The 24,993-nt window shown below is 32.5% G+C and overlaps 3 protein-coding genes and 2 pseudogenes across 3 annotated transcripts; all 5 read left to right on the plus strand.

The window, feature by feature from the left end:
- The first annotated feature begins 5,927 nt into the window (after nucleotides 1–5,927).
- LOC111911236 (probable ubiquitin conjugation factor E4) lies at nucleotides 5,928–9,560 on the plus strand (annotated as a pseudogene).
- Nucleotides 9,561–9,893: 333 nt separating this feature from the next.
- LOC122194441 (uncharacterized) lies at nucleotides 9,894–10,853 on the plus strand. The gene is made up of 2 exons (XM_042896998.1): nucleotides 9,894–9,983; nucleotides 10,347–10,853. Exons 1-2 carry the CDS (start codon nucleotides 9,903–9,905, stop codon nucleotides 10,722–10,724), a joined length of 459 nt encoding a protein of 152 aa, XP_042752932.1. The 5' UTR covers nucleotides 9,894–9,902; the 3' UTR covers nucleotides 10,725–10,853.
- A 1,419-nt stretch (nucleotides 10,854–12,272) lies between these two features.
- On the plus strand, nucleotides 12,273–16,856 carry LOC111911206 (uncharacterized; annotated as a pseudogene).
- On the plus strand, nucleotides 15,708–18,815 carry LOC128127708 (polynucleotide 3'-phosphatase ZDP-like). The gene is made up of 5 exons (XM_052766383.1): nucleotides 15,708–15,938; nucleotides 16,051–16,110; nucleotides 16,221–16,295; nucleotides 16,383–16,405; nucleotides 18,674–18,815. The coding sequence occupies exons 1-5, from the start codon at nucleotides 15,708–15,710 to the stop codon at nucleotides 18,813–18,815; spliced, it is 531 nt and encodes a 176-aa protein (XP_052622343.1).
- Nucleotides 18,815–19,339, plus strand: LOC111911181 (uncharacterized). Its single transcript, XM_023906963.1, has one exon. The coding sequence runs from the start codon at nucleotides 18,815–18,817 to the stop codon at nucleotides 19,337–19,339; it is 525 nt and encodes a 174-aa protein (XP_023762731.1).
- Nucleotides 19,340–24,993: the final 5,654 nt, after the last annotated feature.

Genomic DNA, 24,993 nt, shown 5'->3' on the forward strand with positions numbered 1-24,993 from the left:
TAGACAATAACATGATTCTATTGGGGCTAGTGATGACCTTCAACAAACGACCCTCCGGCTGGAAACCCTGACGCCGGAAACGCCGGAAACCCTGACGCTGAAAATCCGGCCGAAGACGCCCCCAGACCCCTTGCTGTTTACACTCGAAAACGGCGTCGTAATGATTGAGTAAGTAGTGTGCTTTGAAAATGCTGTAAAAATGTGAGATTCTCTCTATCTTGATATCATTGTGTTTTGTTTTAGATATTAAATCTTGTGTTACGTAATTCTGGTGTATGTTCGATGAAATGCTTGACTGAATCTATAAAAACATATTTTTTTTACTGTTTAATAAATGTTTTTAAGAATTTTAGGTTTTATTCATTAATTTAGATGAATATATATCATGTTGCATTGCATAAAGTTATTAAAAAAACACCTTTTTCAACGTTTGGATCCTCTATATATATTATATAATGTATACAAATCCTTCGGGAATTATTAATGTGCCAAAACAATAATGGAAATGTCCCCCAAGAAATCACCCCTCATTGGCTTCAATAATTTAACTCGGCAAACAAAGTAAACGTAGAAAAAGGCAAAAAAAATTTATTTATAAACGGTCAAAAAGTATGCAATGGTTTGTTCACAAAAAAAACTTTATTAACATTATGGCTTTTTCAATAAATTCATGTAAATGCAATGGAGTTTTTTGTATTTAACCCAAAAAGGAAACACAAAATCTCTTCATGCTTGTACATAGATATTTTATAAAAGAAAAGCTAGCAACTATGATGCTAAGCTTGATGGTCTAAGCATAAATACTTGTAAGTATTGATATAGAACAATAAATGATAATGCCATAGATTAAAAAAATAATAATAATAAAAAAAGTAAGGTCATCTAAATAATCAAAATATCATTGTAAATAATTAAATTATCAAAATATCATGATCGGGGATAAAAGTGGACAACGATTTTTTTTTTTTTTTTTTATTTTCTCATTTATGTTGGTACCAATTAAATACTTCAAACTTGTGTGTGATCCCATGGTTTTTCACCACGGGTCATATTTTTTTTTGTTGGTTTTCTGTTTTTTCAAAACGTTTATGTTTTGATTTGTTGGTGTTGGTAATAAGAAGTGATGGTACAAAAAGAATAACAATATAAAACAAAGAAAATTTGAGAATTATGACAGCCAATAATAGTTTCCCAAAAATGTATCATATTTCACATAAATAATTAGTAAAAGAAATGATTCGTCACTTGGCATCCTACCTTGCTTAAATTTATGTGCTAATGAAACTACCTTTTTACAAATATTAGAAATCGACTCCATAGCATTAAAAAACATATACATATTTTTAAATCAATTTGTTTCTCAATTCCAGGGAAAATCACTTTCAAGAAATCAAGGAACATATACTTATCAATCGAATCAAACTTATAAGCAACTATGTGCTTCTTAAGAAATTGATCAAAAGCAGGTCTCCCAATCTAAAAACACATCACCAAATTAATCATTATCATATTCAAGAGCATATTTACATAATAACTTGGAACATCAAAAACTTGTAAACAATTGGTTCCTACTTTGTTGAGTAGATCACTTTTTTGCACCTTTTATGTGCCAAGTCTGACCATTTTACCCTTGGTGCTGGTTTATGGGTCTCAGTGCGTCTCCTGTGGCTACATGTCTTCTACTCCTTGGTGCCTTCACTTGTTCATGGTGCTGCAATTGAGAATGCATTTGGATGTTAATTAATTTGCTAATCTTTTTAATTTGGTCTATGAATTGACCTTTTTACCCTTCGAGGGTCTATCTCTCCTGTGGCGATGTTGTTTAGATATTTGAGTGGATAGAATTCTCATCACCTTGATGGTGCTTTCAAGCCTTGTAGCAAACATTGACCTTTTTACCCTCGGTGCCGTTTTGGGTTGTATGTTTCTATTAAAACAACCATTTCATAAACATTTAAAAGAACTTACAGGCTCATGTCTAGCCTGGAAATACATTAGATTATACCAAACCTAAAATAAAACTTGATTAATTTACTTTCATATTCCCCAAGGATATTTTGGACATTAAAGAAAGCCAAACCAATAAATTAGATAAATACATGGGTCGGTTAATGAAAACAAACATTATGTTTAATGCACATTTTGAAAAGTGAAAATATAATTAGAAAGTCAAAACTTGACAAAAAATACCACGCAACATCCAAATGGTCCATCATCTAGCACAATCTCATAATTTCAACATGAGAAATTAAATATTTGGAAAAAGTATTTATCCACCAAAAATATTCAAACATCATTTTGATTTTAAAAAGCCTTGTTCTTAAATATTGATGTTTTATCTGGATACGGTCCAGTTGGAATTTCTCATTATTTACTCTCGTCCTTGCATACATCCCAATGAACAACAACATCACTAGGAATATCAGTTTTGCAAATTCAGTTAATCTCTTGATGCAAACTCATAGAGTTATCAACCAAAGTTTGTTTTACTATGTTATATTCCTCATAAAAAAAGATTCCTCTTCTCTCTAGATTCTTTTGAATTGAAACCTCTAGATTTTTGCAAAATGTTAGATAAATGTCCCAGAGTCCCTGGTTTGATTGAAATAGACGGGTAAATCAGGTTGTGAGAAGCAACAAACGTTGAAATAAAAGAAAATAAGAAAAATATCGGCTTCAAGATCAATGTTGGCATTGAATAAAAATGTTTCACAAACACAGCCTGGCCATATGGACAAATCTTGTTTACTTTCTATGTCAACATAAATTGAAATCAAAGTCACACGACATAGTGTAGTGAAACATTGAAACTTACCAAAAGAGCAGATTTATCTTTTGGGTGATTGAATTTACACATATGGCCAAACTTGCATTTTTGGGTCTTGAGGAAGTAGTGTATTGAATAGCAGTTAAAGGATCTGATCCCCATCCCTAAACTTGAGTAGCTTTAAACAATCCCGACCCATGTTGTAACGTCCTAAATTTCAACCCAAAATTTTCAATTAAAACTTTAAGTGTTTATTCAAATCACAACTACAATATCTTAAAACATTTATCAGAGTATCACTTAAAAGTTTTCATGTACACAAGTCCCCATTGATGTGGTGCAATCAAGCCGTGCCCTTCCTTTATTATAAGAAAACCTAAAACTTTTAAACCACAAATCATAAGCACAAAGCTTAGTGAGTTCCCCAAAATACCACACACACAGCCGTACCCATCCTTTACTATGATCTTGTTGTTAGATTCTGTTTGACCATTAGCTTGGGGATGAACAAGAGTGGACATTATCATTTTGATTCCCTAACTCGTGCAAAAGTCTCTTGTCCTCTTGCTTATGAATTGGGATCCATTGTCGCATATGATTTCAGCAGGGATCCCGAACCTGTTCAAAATATTGCGTTTAACAAATGAGACTACCTCTTTGTCTTTCTTTCAGGAGGGCCTCAATTTTAATTAACAGATCTCCATCAAAAGAGTTTGACATCAAGAGGGGAGTGAGGCAAGGAGATCCTCTCTCCCCATTTCTCTTTATCTTAACTATGGAGGGTTTTAGTGTTTCCTTAAAAGATGATTGTGATCATCACTTTTTTCAAGGTATATCCTTACCTCATAATGGTTCTCCTCTTTCACATCTAATGTCTATGGATGATGCCATGTTTATTGGTGAATGGTTTGAAGTAAACTTAAACAGAATTCTTAGGTGCTTCTTTCTTGCTTCCGGTTTAAAAGTTAAACCTCTTTAAAAGAAAGGCTTTTTGGCATTGGGGTGGAGGATATTGATGTAAGTTGTCTTGCTAATATTTTACATTGTGAGCTGACAAGTATTCCTTTCACTTATCGGTGTGAATATGAAACTTGCTAGGAATTGGGAGCTGATTTTGGAGAAATTTAGATCGAAGCTTTCTATTTGGAAAGCTCGTAATCTCTCTTTTGGGGGGTAGATTAACATTGGTAAAATCAGTTTTGGGAGTCTTCCTCTTTATTACTTTGCTCTTTTTCAAAGCCGTGAGGAAAAATATTGATTTGTTGGAAGGAATTCGAAGGAGGTTTCTTTGGGGTGGTTTAAATAATCAAAGAAAAATTTATTGGGTTTCTTGGGACTTAGTGACTTTACCTAAACACAAAGGAGGTCTCGGTGTTGGTAGTCTTAGAACTTTGAATGTAGCGCTTCTTGCAAAATGGCGGTGGATGCTGAAAGTTGAACTAGAATCGTTTTGGTATTTTTGTATTAAGTATTTGCACAACTTTAAATTGATTAATGGAATGCCTTTGGCCAAAAAGGGTATTTCAGACACTTGGTTGTCCATTTTTTAAATAAATGGAGAACTTACTGAGTGAAAATTTTCTCTTGATAATTTGTTTTTTAGAAAGATGGGTGCAGTAAATCATACTCTTTTTTTGGAAAGATAAGTGACATGAAGATTATACTCTCAAACAATCATTTCCTAGATTTTACAAGCTGAACAGTAACAAAACCTGTCTGGTGTTGGAAATAATTTATGGTGGTATTCGGGCTGGTTTTTAGGGGCAGTGGAAGAGAAATATGAAAAAAGTAAATTACACGAATGGTCCTTATGGTTTAAGGTAATTTGCGTGCTTGATCCCTAACTTATTTTTTTTACTCGGAAGGTCCCTACTATTTGTTTTTGTTACACGTTTGGTCCCCGTCTTACCTAAAAAAACTATATATCCCTTGATTTTTAATTTATTTAAATAAACACACCCACAACCCCATCTCTCTTACCTTATCTTATCTATCCCACCATTTTTCCTATTTAAATAATAGTATTTTTAGGTAAGACAGAGACCAAACACGTAACAAAAGCAAACACTAGGGACCAAACGTGTAACAAAAACAAACAGTAGGGACCTTCTGAGTTAAAAAAATAAATTAGGGACCAAACGTACAAATTATCCTAAATCATAGGGACCATTGGTGTAATTTACTCTATGAAAAAAAGGTATGGAAGAATCTGAGCTGAACAATTTAATGAGTTTGTTTGATGATGTAGAGTTGCCCAATATTCCAAATTCGTGGTGCTGGAAAGGTATGTCAAGTGGTATTTTCTGTTAGTTTCTTGAGAAGTTTGATGACAGATAAACTAGATCGTGATAGAATTCTTGGTGGTTTTATATGGATGAAGTGGGATTCTATATAAGTTATTTGTTTTGTTTAGAAGTTTCTTCTTGACAGGATTCTGGTTGCTTCCAATTTGTGGTTAAGAGGGATCACGTTTGGTTCTTATTATTGTCCTTTTTGTAACAACTCGGAGAAGGAGGTAGATAATATTTTTTCAACTATTTTTTCTCAGTTCATTTATGGGATTGATTCTTGGGTTGGTGTCGATTGCTTCCAATTTGTGGTTGAGAGGGATCACATTTGGTTCTTATTCTTGTCCTTTTTGTAACAACTAAGAGAAGGAGGTAGATCATATTTTTTTCAACTATTCTTTCTCAATTCATTTATGGGATTGGTTCTTGGTTTGGTGTCGTTGTTGTTTTCTTGGCTGGTTCAGAATGAGGACCTTCTTAATATTTTGAAAGCTTTTTCCCATGATAAAAATAGAAGGAACCTCATCTTAACTCTTTTATATACGGTGATTTGATTTTTTTGGAAACCTGAAATGATTTGGTGTTCAATAATTAAGGTGGTGGATGATATTCAACTAACTTCGTTCAACTGGATTAAACATAGACCTAGTTTAAGTTATGTTTATTGACAATTTGACATGATTGTGTATCTCTCATTGTTTCATGTAATGTTTGCTCATTGTCCTGTATTTTTGTTCTAGCCTCTTTCTAGCTTTTAATGGATCGGCAATTAAAAAAAATATAAAATATATTATCTATTATGTTATATGTTATTATGTTATTTATGTATATGTATGTATATTATCTATAATTATTATATGTATATGTATACATCAAGTCTATAGATACATACAAGCCTCCATTGGCTTGTTGACTATGGAGAAACAAAATTCTTTGAAACTTTTTGTTGATCCTTCTTCTTTACCCATTCAAAAGAATCAAACCTGCCCATTTTCACCGTCTTCAATCAAATCAAATCAAATCAATTCTGAGACTATGGCGACGACCACCGCAAAACCGCTGCGATCGCCTGAGGAAATCGAGGACATAATCCTAAGCAAAATCTTCCTTGTAACTCAAATAGATTCAATGGGGAACGATACACGAGCTGTTTACTTGGAGATGACGGCAGCTGAGATTTTAAGCGAAAGCGGTGAACTGAGATTTTCTAGGGATGTGATGGAACGAGTTCTTGTTGATCGTCGCGCATATGAAGGGAAGAAAATCGCTAATATGAAAGATAAATCAGTTAGGGCTCAGATGGAGTTAGTTGTAAATCAAGCGAAATATTGTAGAATTCACTTAGGTAACCCGATATGTTCGCCGATTCCCAAAGAGATAAATCGAATGTTTCTCCATTGTTGCCTTTGATTTTCTCTGAAGTTTCTAGTTCAATTGATACTTTTGGTGGTGGTAGTAGTGGTGGTGCCTCTTCTCCTCCTGGTTTTTTGGATGAGTTGTTTAGGGATTCCGATTACGATTCCATGGAAACGATCTTGAAGCAATTGTATGAGGATTTAAGAGGGACTGTACTCAAATGTTCTGCTCTTGGAAACTTTCAGCAGCCATTGAGGGCTTTGATGTACTTGATAAGTTTTCCGGTTGGTGCTAAAGCTTTGGTGAATCATCAATGGTGGATTCCCAAAGGTTTTTTCATAAATGGCCGTGCTATTGAGATGACAAGCATCTTGGGTCCTTTTTTTCATATCAGTGCTCTTCCTGATCAAAGTTTTTACAAGAGTCAGCCTGATGTTGGGTGAGTTTGATCTTGATTTTCTATTTCCATGGCTATTATATGACTTACCTTTTCAAGTTTCCATCTGTTCTGTTAGATCATTTTTGTTTAACTTTCATATCCATGGAATATGCAGCGAGCAGTGTTTTATGGACTCATCAACAAGACGCCCTGCTGACCTTTTATCTTCATTTGCAACAATCAAATCTGTCATGAACAATTTATACGATGGATTGGCAGAAATTCTTAGGTCTCTTTTAAAGAACACAAACACGTGAGAGAATGTGCTCCAATATATTGCAGAAGTGATCAACAAAAATGCATCAAGGGCTCATATCCAGGTAAGAACAAACTTTTTAGACCATAAAGGCATAATTTATCTATCCAGGTGAAAATTTTATTAATATTGGATAATTTGTGATTGGTGATAGGTTGATCCTATGTCTTCTGCAAGTTCAGGCATGTTTGTGAACCTTAGTGCTGTTATGCTTCGATTGTGTGAACCTTTCTTGGATGCAAATTCAACAAAGAAAGACAAAATTGACCCTAAATATGTGTTTTATGGTTCTCGTTTGGATTTCAAGTAAGATACTCTTATCTACTATAGATGTATCTTTTTCTAAATAAGAGAAGATTGAAACTACAATCCCTCAATATGAATTTGATCATGATTCTCAACTGAATACAGAGAACTAACTGCTCTTCATGCATCTTTGGAGGAAGTTACTGAATGGTTAAACAAAAACAAGCCAAGCCAAACAATGAAGAAAACAGGTTGCTTCAATCTCAAGAAACAACAAGTTCTGGTCAACCAAGTCAAACCTATTCATTTATTTGTGAATGTTTCTTTATGACTGCTCGGGTTCTAAATTTGGGTCTTCTGAAAGCTTTTTCAGACTTCAAGGATCTTGTCCAGGTATTTATTTCCTTAATCCCATGATTCAAAGTACAATGTCCTTCCTAATAAGAAAAGAAAATACGATGCTTTATTTGGTTGCAGGATATTCAAAGACGTGAAGATAGTTTAGCAACCTTGAAAACCATGCAAGAGCAAACTCCTTCACCTCGAGTGACACAGGAAATTGCTCGAATTGAGAAGGAAATCGAAACGTGAACACAGGATAAATTATGTTATGAAGCTCAGATACTGAGGGTAAATTAGTCTTTTCCTTTTTTAATATTCGAGTTTCAGTTTTTTCAAATCCTTTTTTTGTATGTTATTGTTAGGATGGAGGACTACTTCAACTGGCATTATCTTTCTATCAGTTAATGGTGGTTTGGTTAGTAAGTCGAATTGGTGGTTTCAAAATGCCTTTACCATGATCTTTGCCCATGGAATTCGCATGTATGCCTGAACACTTTGTGGAAGATGTTATGGAGTTGCTTATTTTTGCTTCTAGAATCCCACATGCTTTAGATGGTGTCAAATTGGTAAAAACAAAAAGATTCTTTTTAACTAATTATTTTCTCTAGTCTCACTTTCGTTTTTTTTTCTTTGGCAGGATGATTTTATGAACTTTATTATCATGTTCATGGCAAGTCCAGAGTACATTAGGAATCCTTATCTAAGAGCCAAAATGGTTGAAGTCTTGAATTGTTGGATGCCTCGTAGGAGGTATTTATTTATTTATTTATTTTGATTGATTGATTCTATCATCTTATGTTATTTGCTTACAAAGGGTATTTACGTCTTTTTACGTGTTGTGTGTGTGTGTGCAGTGGCTCATCGTCTGCTACTAGTACACTTTTTGAGTGGCACCTACTCTCTGTTCAATATCTTGTGAAGAATCTTTTGAAACTCTATGTTGATGTCGAGTTCACAGGATCCCACACTCAGGTGAGTGATTGTTTCCCATATTTAAGAAATAGCAATGTACTTCTATTGGTTTGTTTATTCTAGCATCCGATTTTTCGTTTTTTCTTTTATTATTATTTTACATATATTTATAATTTAGTAGATATTTTGAAACCTCATGTTTTTATTAAAAAAATTTGCATGTACAATGCTATAGTTTTTTTTAGATATTCCAAAGTACAATGCCGTTCTAATAAAAAAGTTAAAAGTACATTGATGCAATTAGAAGAAGCGAAAGAATTGTAATTTTAGCAATGTCATCCAAATACAAAGCAACTTTAAAAAAAAAAATCTAAATATCATGTATTTAATAAGAAAAGAAATTAAAAGTACATTGCTATGATCACATAGATACTCAAAATACAATGCCATAGTAGTAAAAAGCACAATGCTGTAATGAGAAGAAATGAAATTTGGATTCTATAATAAACAATTCAGTAAAAGTACATTGCTATTTCTTCACTGTTATGCAGTTTTATGACAAGTTTAACATCCGCCATAACATTGCTAAACTTCTAGAATACCTTTGGCAAGTCCCTGTTCACCAAAATGCTTGGAAACAGGTAACTTTTTATTATTATTATTATTATTATTATTATTATTTTAATTTTTAATCAACTAGTTATTAACTCTTTTTGAAAATGTTACAGATTGCGAAAGAAGAGGAAAAGGGTGTTTACTTGAACTTTTTAATCAACGATAGCATCTTTCTTCTTGATGAAAGTCTGAACAAGATTCTTGAGCTTAAAGAGCTTGAAGCTGAAATGGCTAACACAACTGAATGGGAACAAAGATCAGCACAAGAGAACTAGACTTTACCACTCTCAAGAAAATGTCTGTCTTTTCACTTCTCTCTATCTTTCAAAATATATATAGGGGCATTTTCGTCATTTTCTCAATTTACCCATTATACCATTTTTACCATCTAAAAACACCACAAATACAAAAAAAAAAAAAAAAAAATCACACACAATGTAGATTCATTATCTTGTCAATTTAGTCGTTGACTTATAATTTTTTTAGAGTAAATTACATGTTTGGTCCCTGAATATAGTTGGTTTTTGCGATTTTGGTCCCAATAAGTATTCTCTTTCATTTTTTGTCCTTATTTGTGGTTTTTGTAACGTGTTTGTCCTTTTACATATTTTTCTATTTATAAACAAGAAAATACCGTTTTACTGACACAAATATAAATGTTGGAATCTGCAGTACACTCTGATGAAAGATCCTGTCATTTTACCATCTTCAAGAATCATAGTAGACAGACCCATGATTCAGAGGCATCTTCTCAGTGACCCTGTTAGTTTTCTATTTTATCTGGGGGACATTTACGTCTTTTTCACAAACGAGAGCTTCAAACAATTGCAATTTTTGTCCCATTGATATCGGTTTCGGACTTTCGGTCCCATTCCAGTGCTATTTTTTATGATGACTAAGATTAAGGGCATTTATGCCTTTTGCACATGAGTGATTTGTCTCTTTTTGAGTTGCAATTTTGTCCTATTATTGTAATGCATGAGAAAATGCAATATCAAGGGCATTTATGTCTTGCACAGACAAGAGGGTATTTATCTCTTTTGCACAAAAGGGAAATAAAAAGCAAGTCCCTGCCCCTTAAGAATTCGAAAAAACCCTAGAAGATGTTTTTTCTTCTTTTCACAGCTGCTCTTTCCAAATCCGCTAGATATCCGGTCCCAAATCGTCACCCCTTTCTTTATTTTTTCGATAATAGAGTTGGCTATTTCTGTGGCGTCATCTCCCGAAGGCAGCGGCGACGGCGATGAAGCTAGCAGAGGTCGGCGATGCAGGTGGGTGTCGTTCGCAAAGAGAAAGGGCGGTGTTGGAGACCCCGAACAAAACATCGACTCTTTGAAGGAACGGTGGAAGGAGATGGGGTTGAGGGGATGTAGAAGAAAAAAGAAGCGATGGGAAGCTCTAGATTGGTGGGAAGTGGGGATCATCATGGATTGGTGGATGTTAATTTGTTATTGGTTTAGAGTAACGACGGATATTAATCCCAAAAATATCGATAGATTATGAGAAAAAAAGGACCAATAGAGAGTTAAAATTAGCTCTAAAAACAATAAAAATTCTTTTAAATACCTGAATATAATTTGTATGCCTTATCAATGTCGCTGAAGAATTATTATAAAATTTTCTGAACGGTAATGATCTCTGTTTGTTATATCTTATAATCTATATTTCGGTTTAAACACTATTATAAAGAAGGTTTAAATTACCTATTTTATTTTTGTAATCGTTATTTTATATTGTTAGTTTTTATTGTATTAGCTTAATTTTTTGTAAGACCATCTCCATTTTTTCCCCATAAATGGAGTAAATAGTGTTTCATCTCCAATTCTATTTTATTTTCTATCTCATTTTTTACCTCAAAAAATATATTCTTTGAATATTCTATTTTTATAACTTATATATATTGTCAAATATACTCTTCTACTAATTAAACTCTATATTTATGATTAATTAATATAAATTAATATATAACTTGATATTATAAATATTAAATATTGCTTTAAATTAGAGAAATTAAATTGTTTCCTACTTTTTATGCCTACAAATGTTCCTACCCAATAAAATTATGACAAGTGTCACCATTCCATATTTTTTTAACTAACTCATTAAGGATATATTAGGAATATATCAATTACAATTAAATTGAATGGTGATTTGTCATAATTTTAGTGGGTAGGAATAATTGTAGGTGTAAAAGGTATGAGGTAATTTAATTTCTCTTTAAATTATAATTAATAGATAAAATAAACTAAAAATATATAAAATAAAAATGAAATGGACTAAATATATCAGCCAAACTTCACCTCCGTTTTTGGAGATATGAATAATATTCCCCCATATATTGGGGGAATACTATTCATATCTCCAAAAATGGAAGTGAAAATGAGATAGAGTTGGAGAAGAATAGCGGAAGAAATGGAGTTTGGGGGTGGATTGGAGATGCCCTAAACATACAATTGATATATTTGGAAATTAAAATAGTACATATTCTTACTCAAATCAAACTATAATTAAAGTAAAATCGTACATATTTTTGAAAATAGAAAAAAAGATAAATTCTTGGAAACAATTTGAAAAGTTTGAATTTATAAGAAAAATGAGAAAAAATTTAAATTATTAAAATTAATGAGACTTTAATACATTTAATACATTACATATATAAATCATTTCTAATAAATACATTACATATATATTACCTTACATATTAAATGTGGAATTTTAATTTAATAAAATGAAAATTACAATAAAATAACAAGTGAAAAATAGAAAATTCAAAAATTCTAGAAAATGCCATGTCCAAATGAAGGAGAAGAGGACATGCGGTAAAAAAAACCCTTCATTTATTAAGGAGGATATATATATATATATATATATATATATATATATATATATATATATATATATATATATATATATATTATTAAAAATATTGACCATTTCTTGAAAATTAAGAGGTACAATAGGTATTACCTCATGTACAATAATATTAAGCATATAACCACATCGTATACTTATTACATTGTATTACCTTGCCCTAATCTCCTAAACACACAAATGCCGCCATCAAACCAATTCTCATCCGGTTTATCTCTTCACCCTCACGACGTTAGGTGTGTGTTCTTCCCTGACTCCGACAACATCACACACAAGCAACGCACCACCACCTGTCTCCACCAAAGATGTAATCGACGCCCTGGAAGTCCACCTTTTCCGTCACACACAAGTAGCCCTAACCCTATCCCGCCACCACGATCAACCACGATCAACGATTTGGGGGAACAACAAGTAAATTTGATCCAGGTTTGGAGCTTTTAGTTCTTATTCTCGAAGATCTCTCCAGCTTTGAAAATCGAGGATGGCACAGGGAAACACGCGTTTATTGGGTTAGGGTTTACAGAGAGGAACGAGGCGTTTGATTTCAATGTGGCGTTGTCGGATCATGAGAAGTATGTGAAGAGAGAGATTGAGAAGGATGTCGATGAAGCCAGCGACTAGAGTCATATCAATATCCATCCTGCTGTAAATCATAGATTGAAGGTATGTATCATCACTTACAGTTTTCCGACTATGCATATAAGATTATATAGTCGAAATTTTCAGATTAGTAGCTGAAATTATCTAATGCCTAGAAGTATTGAAATGGATTTGAGCTCATTAGACATGTATTAACCTGAAACATTACGTATATTAGGAGGGTGAAACAATTCGAATCACTGTAAAAAACAAACCTGCAAGTGGAGCTGGGATGCTTTCATCTGCAGGATTATCTGAAAAGATTAAGCCACTCAACCTTGCTCCTCCACCCGAGAAGGTTAAGTCTAAGCCTCTAGGCCTTGCTCCTCCACCAGTTGCTTCCGGGAAAATTAGGTCTCCTATCCCACCTGCACCCAATGATCCTGCTGCTGTTCGGATGACTTCTACAACTCATCACATTGTTGCAAGGAATTCTACAAATGCTTTCACATATTTCTCTCAGCTCGAGGTATGTCCAAACAAGCACAAATCTGAAGCAGAAAACTTTCATAATGGGTGCCTTTTAGAGAGTAAGACATACATTGGTGGTCGTATGCTTCGTTTGGCTTTCTATTACTCCCCCAAATTTTTTGATGTATAAAACGAAAAGCATTCGTGTTTACGAGCAATGTCTTTTCCACACTATCAGATATAAACTTCCATTATCCGACAAAGTGCAAGCTCATTATGTTTTGTATGGTTTTGAGCTGAATATTCTTGCTTCTACCATTCAGGGCAGTGATCAAGATAAGTTGAAGCAGATAGTGAGTGAAGAGGATCCAACTTCTACCAAGGTATTGTTGGATTAGTGTCTAAGTCCATAACTATTTTGGTATATACTTGACCCGATGGTGCATGGTCCTTTTGGGTTGCCTTCACCAAAGCAACTTGATAGGATGAATTATGGAGAGAGAGGATTAATTATGATTTATTAATATATTATGAGAATAATATATATTAAAGGAAAAATCATATTGTTTAATTAATATTAGTCAAGAATTAATTGATAATTAATTTTGTGGCTAAAAGAGATTAATTAAACTTAGGGGACTGGAATTGTAATTATAAGATAATTGCAATTGGGCTATGGATTACCTTATAATATAAGGTTGGATGAATTCTATGGGGAAAACCCATTAGAAACTGTCCAAAGGCCTTTAAGAAAGGAGTCCATGGGTTGCTTAGGGCCTAAGCATCCAAATTAGGGTTTCCTTGTTAGATAACCCTAATAGCCTCACTATTTAAGGACCCCTTGGGCACCAAAAACGTGGGCAACTGAATCCTTAGGGTTTCTACACGTTTTTTGGAGCCTCCTCTCTCCTTATTCGTCATCCTCTTACTCTTGGTGTTTGTGAGCCATTAGAGGAGTGACACTTGTGACTCTAAGCTTTCTAAAGTCATTACAAGGCGGATTTGAGATTGTTATTGCTACATAACAATCAAGGTAATATCTTAAACCCATTATTATGTTAATATTGATTATCATATGCTAGATTTAGGGTTTAAAGTCTTGGATGAATTGCATGTACAATAGAGAAACCTAGATCCAAGCATTAGGGTTGCATGAGCACATAGGATGTTCTTATGGCCAAAACCCATCAGTGGTATCAGAGACTTGATTGGTTTCTATTGTATTGATGCCTTACATGTTCATTCTTGTTGCAAAATCGAAATTTTGGCCTTCTGACTGCTGAATCGGCGAGTTCCAATGTGGACTCGGCGAGTCCATAGAGGAACTCGGCGAGTTCGAGCGTCAGAAAGAGGCAGTTTCGGGATTTCTTGCTGTTTTACTCAAAGATACTTGCCTTAACTGTTATGGGTCATTAAAATTCGAATTTTAATCATATTTTGAGTGTATCCTTGATTAAACAAAAGATAATTACCAATTGATTAGATAATAACTTCCTTATTTGATTAAAGTTTGATTATTTGTATTAATTGGGTAACTTATCTTGCAAGAAATTAATTTTAAGTCAAATTAGATGATAATTAGATTAATTGTTTAATTTAAGTTATTTTGTGATATTGGGTTGTTTTGGTTTATGAGTGATTATTATTTATTTATTTTATTTTATTGTGACAGTTAGATGAAGATGTTGAAGCTGAGCTGCAGGGGTAGGATCAAAAGAGTGGAAAGGTATTAAAAATTTTAAATCAATAATCGAACAATGGTATATTTATATAATTAAGAAATAAACTCAGTATTGTTTACCCAAATTTCTAGCTTTTTGTTTTATTTTCAACAGATTATTTAAAGCACAACATTTTAATAATATAATTTTGACTTCATTGTTGCATCTATCTGTCACATACGGCTGCTATGTCTTATAGATCATAAAAATAAAAAGAATTTATGTGACCTTGTATTGATTATCATATGGTTTTTTACTTTTTTTCAGTTACATGCATCTTCAAAAAGATTTATCAGTGAGATACTTGGATGTTAATAGTCATATCAATTACATAATTTCTGTCCATTTTCATACATAATAACAAAGTAAAATATAGTGATTTGAATAAATTTGAAATTTTGCATAGGAATTAGGAAGGTAAACATACAAGTAAGTTATCTTTTCTTGGGTCAAAACAATTACACTATATATAAAAATTTGGCTGAAATATGTTCCCTTTTTAAAGAATGACATGTGGATGCCACATCATCATTTTAAACACATGGCATTCGATGTAACTCATAAGCAGGAACTCAACTCAACTCAACTCATTAGCCTATTTATAGGTAAAAGTTACTTCAAATAGGAGTTTTTACAAGTTACCATGAATATGTTTTTCACTTTTATGATATGTTTTTCACATTTTCACATCTTGAAGGAACTGATTGTATTCATGTAATTCTGCTATGTATTCATAGACTGACAAAGATGAGGAAAGAGTGAAAGAAAAAAAGAATGCAACAAATGAAAAGGTATACTGTTATGCTACTAAGATGGACTATAACCAAATTACAAACATACCCTTATGCCTTCTTCCTCCACTTGTATCAAGATTGTTGCAGAGTATGCAAAGTCAGGAAGATCTTCATGTAAAAAATGCTCTGAAAAAATCGATTCAAAATCTTTAAGATTAGGATCGAGTATTTGGGACCCACGAGGGTATGAAAACACCAAATCGTATCACTCAGACTGTTTCTTCCCTCTTGATGTAAACTTGTTGTCAGCAGAATTAATCGAAGGATTTTCACAACTCAAGGTGGGGCCCAGTTTCATTTTCTTTTGATTAACATTTTTTTTTCTTCACGTATAATCAGAATCACAATTTTGTCAACTGTTTTTGCTGTATTTTTTGGTGTTTTATTGTGCAGAGCAATGATCAAGAAAAACTGAAGAAACTTATGACTGAAAGGGATCAATCTTCTAAGAAGGTATTGTTTAGTGTTTACTTTTTTTTTTTCTCATTTTTAATGAATTAGAAAACTATTTAAAGTTTAAACCAGTCATTTTAATGATATAATTTTTGAGTTCCTATTTTTAGACATCTGATAAAATTGATGAAGACATTGGATTGAAGATAGACTTTTCAGCTAATGATGTCAAGGACAATTACAAGGTAAGATCAATCAACAATTTTTGCTCAATTTTATACTAAAATGTTAAATTTATAGTCAACTTCTATTACTTTTATGCATCTGTAAAGGATGCTATGCTATTACAGAAAAGGTAATGTTAAATGTTAATAGTTAGTTAACAAGTGGTGTTCAGTAAGTAATGTGTGTTAGATGTGTTTTTTTTTAGTTTTAGTTTGGGGATGATTATAAGTTGATTTTTAGTTGTTTTGTTTTTCCTTTTTGATGTATGTAGCTTCCTAATAATGGTTTTAAGACCACAAGGACAACTTAGAGATGTGCTATATCAGAACTAGAGAAGGCATGTATATGAGAATTAGAAGGAGAAGGAATCAAAGAAAAAGACGAAGAAGGGATCTGGGAAAAATGGTGAGGATTTTCCATTCTTTCGGTTTTCTTTTCCTGATTTTCAGACAATATGTATCATCAGTTTCATTTTTGCTATATATATAGTTGGGGCTTACACCTTCTGAATCATTGATTTGGTTGAGGGTTCCTCGGGAGTAGATCAATCCTTAATAATAGGCCGCTCTGATTTTTGGTTGTGTGTGTGTGTGTATATATATATATATATATATATATATATATATATATATATATATATATATATATATATATATATATATATATATATATATAGGTTTAGGTTCATTTGAGACCATTTTAATTTTGTGAGACCGTAAGACCAAATTTAAAAATAATTTTAAAATGCAATATAAATAGAAAAATCCAAAAATTCTTTTTTTAAATATTATTTTCGAAACTTGAATTAACTAAAAAAAATAAAAAAATAAAAACAAAATCCCGTTTTTTTTTTTTTTTTTTTTTTTTTTTTTTTTTTTTTTAAATACGTGAAATATTCTAATAGAATATTACACTAACATATTCTAAAAAATAATTTTAAAATGCAAAATAAATGGAAAAATCTAAAAATTCTTTTTTTAAATATTATTTTCGAAACTTGAATTAACTAAAAAAAATAAAAAAAAATTCATTTTTTTTTGAAAAACACGTGAAATATTCTAATAGAATATTACACTGTACATATTCTAAAAAATAATTTTAAAATGCAAAATAAATGGAAAAATCCAAAAATTCTTTTTTTAAATATTATTTTCGGAACTTGAATTAACTAAAAAAATAAAAAAAATAAAAAAATGCGTCTCACGGTCTAACAAAATTAGGCCGTCTCACATGAACCTAACCCTATATATATATATATATTGTAAATAATTGATGGATGACATAATAATTGGTGCATGGTATATTTGTCAACATTTCTAACTAGTTACAATTATATGTTAGTAAAATTTGTAGTATAAATACCTCTCCATTGTAAAGAATGAAACACACCAAAAAGTTATAAGAGATATAACTTTCATATTCTCTCTAAATATTCTTTCTTCTTAATTAAAGTTCTTATCAAAGTTTACTAGTTTGGTTTGATTTATAGTTACATTAATTACGCTTAATTCATAACACGTTATCAACACGAAAGCTCTAATCAAGGTTATTAAACAAGTGGAAAATCACATCTATCTTAATCAAGGTATGTATTACTTATTAAAAACACTATTAATTATAAAAACCTCAATCATATTAAAATAATAATAATACTAATGAATTAATGAAACTTATACATTATGGACATTATGGACTATTAACAATTTTTATTTCTTATACTAACATTTCTTTATGTATTCTAATTTTTATACTAACATTTAAATTATGCAACTAATTTTTATTTATGCAAACTAACATTTACATTATGCAACTAACTTTTATTTATGCATACTAACATTTATATTATGCTACTAACTTTTATTTATGCATACTAACATTTAAATTGTATTTATTTATACATGTCAATGTTTATTTATATTTTAGATACTCTTCATAATTTTATTTAAACATTTACTAATATTTATTTATGTTTCTAATTAGTAAAGTTATGTATTAGTTATAAGTCTTATTATATGATTTATAAAATACATATACATACATACACAACGAGAATATATATGCAACGGTTATAAACAACAAAAACAACGACAATATTTTTTTTTTACCATAAATAAACATCTTTACCCTGCTTATTTTACCCACAACAAATATTTCTCTCTTTTATCAAATAAATCAATTTCAGGAAATCAAGCTTCAAGATGATTCATCATTTTGTGATAATCATGACTATAATAGTCATGTTACTTTTCATCCCAATCCTTAACATCCAAGATAATATGAAATTTCATCTACTTTTAGGCTTGTATGCAATGTTAGCTTTACTGCTTCTTTTTTTGTGTAATATTTATTGAAATAAATGGATTTTAATTTTAATTTCTATTTTGTTTAAAATTTATAGTTACATTATGTCCAACATTGCAAAGCTCGAGTTTGCAGCACTTGAAGTTAGTGGGAAAAACTACGTGTCATGGATGATAGATGTAAAAATGCATCTTGAATCCGTAGGTATCTCAAATACTATATATGAATTTAATAATTGATGGGCACAAGACAAAGCTCACAAGTTTTCCTTCGTAAGCATATTGATGAAATGTTGAGATTTGAATATCTTGATGTTACTGATCCAAGTATTCTCTGGAATCTTCTGAAAGAAAGATTTGATCATCAAAAGGAAGTTATACTTCCAAATGATAGAGATGAATGGAGAACACTAAGGTTTCAAGACTTTAAGAAAGTAAATGAATACAACTCAGCTTTGTTCAGAATATGTTCACAACTCAAGTATTGTGGACAAGAGGTTACTGATGAAGATATGTTGGAGAAAACTTACTCAACATTTCATGCAACAAACATTACCTTGATGCAACAATATCGGATGCAAAAGTTCACAAGATATTCTAAATTGAATGCATGTCTGCTCGTTGCAGAGCAAAACAATGAACTCTTTATGAAAAACCATGAATCTCGTCCAAGATCAGTAGCACTTCCTGAAGCAAATGCTACAAATATTGATGGTCATCAAAACAATACACGTGGACGAGGGAGAGGTCGTGGTCGAGGATGAGGTCGTGGCTATTTTAACTGAAACCAAAGTCATAATCAGAACCATAATTCTGGTCGTGTACAAGGTAATAATCGTGGTCGTGGCCAAAAAAGGAATAATTACCAATATTTACAAAGAAACAATGTCCACACACAAGATAAGGCCAAAGTGACAAGGCATGACACTGGGACATCACAAAAATCTGATGGTTCATGTTATAGATGTGGTAGCACAGGCCATTGGTCAAGGACCTGTCGCACACCTGCACATCTTTGTCAACTTTATCAAGAGTCCATTAAAGGAAAAGGAAAAGAAGCAAACATCATTGATAATGTTGAATTCACTTCGCTAAATGTTGCTAATTTCTGTAATGACATGGAAGACATAAACTAAAAAAAAATCTATTATTGTTCTAGTAAAACTATTTTTCCTTCGTTTGTTTTTCATGTAATGTCTTTCCTACAATAAATGAGCTTTCTTTTTAATAATAATTATGATTATGTTTATTCACTTATTATTCCTTTTATATGTGAAGTTTAATATGAGTCCAACTGGAGCAAAACACCAAGAAAAGATTGGAGATCTTTGCATAGCAGATAGTGGTAGTACACATACTATTCTGAAATCAAAGAAATATTTTTTAGAATTAGTACCAACAAAAACAGTCATACATACAATATCAGGTCCTGCAGACTTGATAGAGGGAATCGGGAAAGCCCATTTTATATTACCAAATGGTACAAGCTTTTGTATAGAAAATGCCTTATTTTCTCCAAAGTCTAATAGAAACTTATTAAGTTTCAATGACATATATTTCAAAGGTTATGACACAAAAACTGTGACCATTGAAAATAAGAAATATATGTATGTTATAGACAAAAACCATGTGCTTGTAAAACTACCAACACTTGATTCTGTTCGGCATTATACATATATACATATGATTGAATCAAATATGGTAGTAGAAGGAAAACATTGTGATCCTAGGACATTCAGTTTATGGCATGATAGGTTGGGCCACCCAGGATTAACAATGATGCGAAGGATAATTGAGAATACACATGGGCATCCATTGAAGGACCAAAAGCTCCCTCAATCCAACAGCATAAAACCATGTGCATCTTGTTCCCTTGGAAAGTTAATTTTAAAACATTCTCCAATGAAAGTTGAAAGGGAGTCACCTAGATTTCTAGAAAGAATTCAAGGTGATATATATGGACCGATTCACCCACCATCTGGACCATTTAGATACTTTATGGTCTTAATAGATGCATCCAGCAAATGGTCTCATGTTTGCCTATTATCAACTCGTAATATGGAATTTGCAAAGTTTCTTGCCCAAATTATTAAATTAAGGGCACATTTCCCTAATTATACTATCAAAAGAGTGAGACTTGATAATGCTGGTGAATTTACTTCACAAGCATTTAATGACTATTGTATGTCTGTAGGAATTGTTGTTGAGCATCCAGTAGCTCATGTACACACACAAAATGGTTTAGCTGAATGACTGATTAAACGTCTCCAACTAATAGCTAGACCATTGATAATGAGGACCAAACTTCCTGTTTCTGTTTGGGGCCATGCAATCTTACATGCTGGATCATTGATACGCATGAGACCAAGTTCATATCATGTATATTCTCCACTACAACTTGCTTTCGGTCAAGAGCCAAATATATCCCATTTGAGAATTTTTGGGTGTGCAGTATATGTCCCTATTGCACCACCTCAACGGAAGAAAATGGGTCCTCAAAGAAGGTTGGGAATATATGTTGGTTATGAGTCAGTCTCTATTATAAGATATCTTGAACCATTAACATGTGATGTTTTCACAGCACGCCACTACTAGAAAAACAGCCTTTTACGACGCACAATCAATGACACGCGCTGATAGAGGACATGCATTTGTACGTGCTGTAAAAATTGATGTCAGTTTTCCAAAATATGAAGCATAGAGGACACCCATTTATGTGTGCCCTAAAATTAGTGTCCAACAAAAAAAAATAAAAAACACGGAGGGCACCTACTATAAAAAAGTGCGTCGTGTAGAACTGTCGCTTTATAATTTTTTTTCATTGGCACGCGTTCTTCAATTTTTTAATTGCCAAGGGGGGAATGAAATACCAAAAAATTGAAAACCCCCGCCTGATACTCTCCTCCTTCTTCGTATGTTGTGAAATCCTCTTCGATCAAAAGAAACCCTAAAAGCATTGTGTGGATTCTGATATGCGATTTTTAGTTGTGAGGTTCCTGAAATCATATTTTTGACCTCGATCGATATTTTCATATTTTTGAAATTCTTAAAATCCTCTTCGATTAAACGAATCCCTAAAACCCCGCCTCATACCCACCTCCACCACCTCCAACCCACACCAAATCTTTAGGCATCGCACGACGACGATGTACATGCCTTGTCGACCAACACTTCATCCACCATCACCATTTGTAGCTCTCTCACCCCATCCTCACTGTTAAACCTTGCAAAATCCTTATATGACATTCCGAAGACAATCAGATTCCGGCGCTCTATGACTGTCGACGGGAGCAAGAACCTAATTTCAAGTCAATGGCCTGTGTGTATATTCTGGTACAGAACTTGGAGGAGGAGGTACGAGTGGCTTTGGACCAACTTCCTAGAGAAGGCAACTGATATCCTTGACATCTTAAGGCCGAACAAGTGCCTCTCGATCTCATTTCACCATTTATAGTTCCATTACAGAGTTTATAACTATGAACATGTTCTGAACAACAAGCGCCTCTCGTCATGTTTTTTCAATTGCAGATTCTGATTTTAGGTCATCTCCTCTCCTCGCCTCTTCTTTGTTTCTTTTCTATTCCGCTTCTACATATATACTTCTTGTACAGAGGATTAACATTATTCCATTCTTAAATATTTATAAAATCGGTATTATTTGAAGTTCAGTGTTTATGGTTTAGTTAGATGCGAAAATTTGGTGCTGCTTCTTTAGTTTATTTATTTGTAAAGGGGATTTTTCTGATTTGGGAACCAAAACATACGAGATTGATGAATGGTTCAAACCTAAGCATCATTGATGAAAATTTTCTTTATATGACACTTTTATTTTATTTCTTTTGCCAAATTGGCGATCTTGATATTGATCTTCCAATCTGAGGGGAGAATTTGAATAAAGATCTATAATTACGGCTTAGAATTGAGAAATGTTTAATTGCCTCGGTATGAAATTTCATAGATTAGAAGTTCTGTTTCGTATATAATTGTGTAGCAGCATATGAATTCTTAGAAATTGGGGAAGAATAGCGTCCTGATTATAAACGCATTTTTCAAAATTTTGAATTGGGGAAAATTTTGATGATTACGTTTACACTCTTCTCTCAACCATATCCTTGAGCAGATTTGGAACATTCAATTTCTTCATAACACTAAACCTATTCTTCTATCAAACTTAATGATTATATGAATTCTTCAATTTGTTTTCACATCCACTGATCCAAATCTTCTTCAAATTCAACAGATCATGCCTGGGCAGAAGATTGAAACAGGTCATACATACATAATCCATGATGTTTGTATGGATTACTATGGAAAACGAGTAGCATCCGCCTCCTCTGATGCCACCATCAAGATAATCAGTGTCACCACCACCATCAGCACCGCCACCTCACACCCCCTTACCACATTGACATGTCACAATGGTCCAGTCTGGCAGGTTGCATAGGCCTACCCTAAAGTCGGGTCCCTTCTTGCATCACATTCTGATGGGATTCTTCTGCAGCACATTCTGCTGGGGGATTCTACAACCAAAGTACCTTCTTTTCTCAACTATATAAATTATTTTATGGGTATGTCTAATTTAGTTTTTTTTTAATGTTTGATCAGATTATGAATTGAGAGGTTACAAAATTAGTGTGGGAATGGCTGAGAAATCTGCTCCAAGGGCTCCTCCTGCTCATTAGCACAAGTCAAAATTTGATATCACTGGGTCAATTTTGTATGTTATTTCCTAGTCTATACCTGATAGAAAAATTCCATATAAAATATTAAATTTCTTAAAAAAATAAGTAAGTAGCATTTGAAAATATTAGTTTATAAATTATTCGTTGATTTGACAAAATAACAATTAAAAAAACTTAAAAACTAAGTTAAGTTGTAGCATACCAAAAACAATCTATAAATTGCAGGAAGTATACACAGTTAGTGTGAATAATATGTTATATTTGCTACTTTAGTAAGTGATACTATATTTGTATTTTTTGCTACTTCAGGGGATTGAGAAATTTGAGACAGATCTTAAGACCATGCACCCTAGTTTGACTAAATGCCGTGTTTTGAAGTCAAAATTGGAGCTTTCTATGATCCAATATCCCAATGGTATAAGTTCTGAAGCTCACACTGAGGTATATATCATTATCATTCCACTATGTAATGACTAAACTGAAATTAGCTCATTACTAAATAATCTTCAATTTCTCAATGCATATTATAACATTATAAGTTGCTTGTATATGGTGATTTCATCTTTTGGTGATATTAAGTAACTACTTTTGGAGTAGGTAATGAGGAAAATGAAACCAGAAATGAAGAGTATCAGATGGAAAAGCATATTTCTTCACCACACCAAAACTCTTTTGGTTTATCATCTAGAAGAACTTCATAATTTTTCAACCCAACACCAAAAGTCGTTTTTTTTTATTTATTTTTAATTTTTTTTATCGTTGCTGTCCATTTCATATGTGCTACTGCTCCAAAAGTCTTGTTCCAGATTGGGTTTATTTTTATTTATGGTTTTATCTTTTTTCAGATTTCCATGTGGCTGTTTTTTTTATCATGGAATAGAGATATAAGTTTACCCTTCCACTTTGCCATTTGCCATTGGTGTGGAAAATCATCATCATCATAGACATGGTGTAAGGAAATCGGCTTCTAGGGAGGGTAGTAGTAGTAGTAATGACAACAATTTACTATATTGCCCTGATGCTATTGACTTAGAAGACAAAGATTTTGAACATTTTCAAATGCATTGGAGAAGAGGCGAACCAGTTGTGGTTAAAAATGTCCTAAAAAAGACATGTGGACTTAGCTGGGAACCAAGGGTGATGATGCGAGCTTTTAGGAATGCTAAAAAAAAGGTTAAATGAGGAAAATCAATGTGTCAAAGCTATCGACTGTTTGGACTAGAATGAGGTAACTTTTATATCCCTATCTTTTAAGTTTTAACAATTTGTTTTTTTTATTTATTTGCATAAAAAACTTGTGTTTTTTTAAATCTTCTATTTATTTTCATAAATATAAAACTCTAGACTTTATGCATCATCACGACTCAGTTTCTTTTCATCTATTATTTTTAGGGAAATGTTTTGGAACATATACTAATGTTGGGTGTTGAAAGTCAATGGGCACCTGTTGTTGTACATTATGCGATGAGATAACTTATTCCATGTGCTTTTGATTCATACATTTTATACTTAAGAAAAAAAATAATAAAAAGATATGAAAGTAGGTTTCTATTTGAGATACATACATAGGTGATCTGATTTCTAGACACCAAAAGAATCTTGAATGCATAGGTGATCTAAAAGCTCCACGACAGACAAGAGATGGACAAGTTTCTAACCTTCGTGCATAACTTGGGGTGATAAATGGTAGGTTTTTGTTAAAAATTTGAACTTTTTTAGATTTTTTTAATGCTGAT

Source organism: Lactuca sativa, chromosome 8 (genome assembly GCF_002870075.4).
Source record: "Lactuca sativa cultivar Salinas chromosome 8, Lsat_Salinas_v11, whole genome shotgun sequence".
NCBI classification, from domain to species: Eukaryota; Viridiplantae; Streptophyta; class Magnoliopsida; order Asterales; family Asteraceae; genus Lactuca; species Lactuca sativa.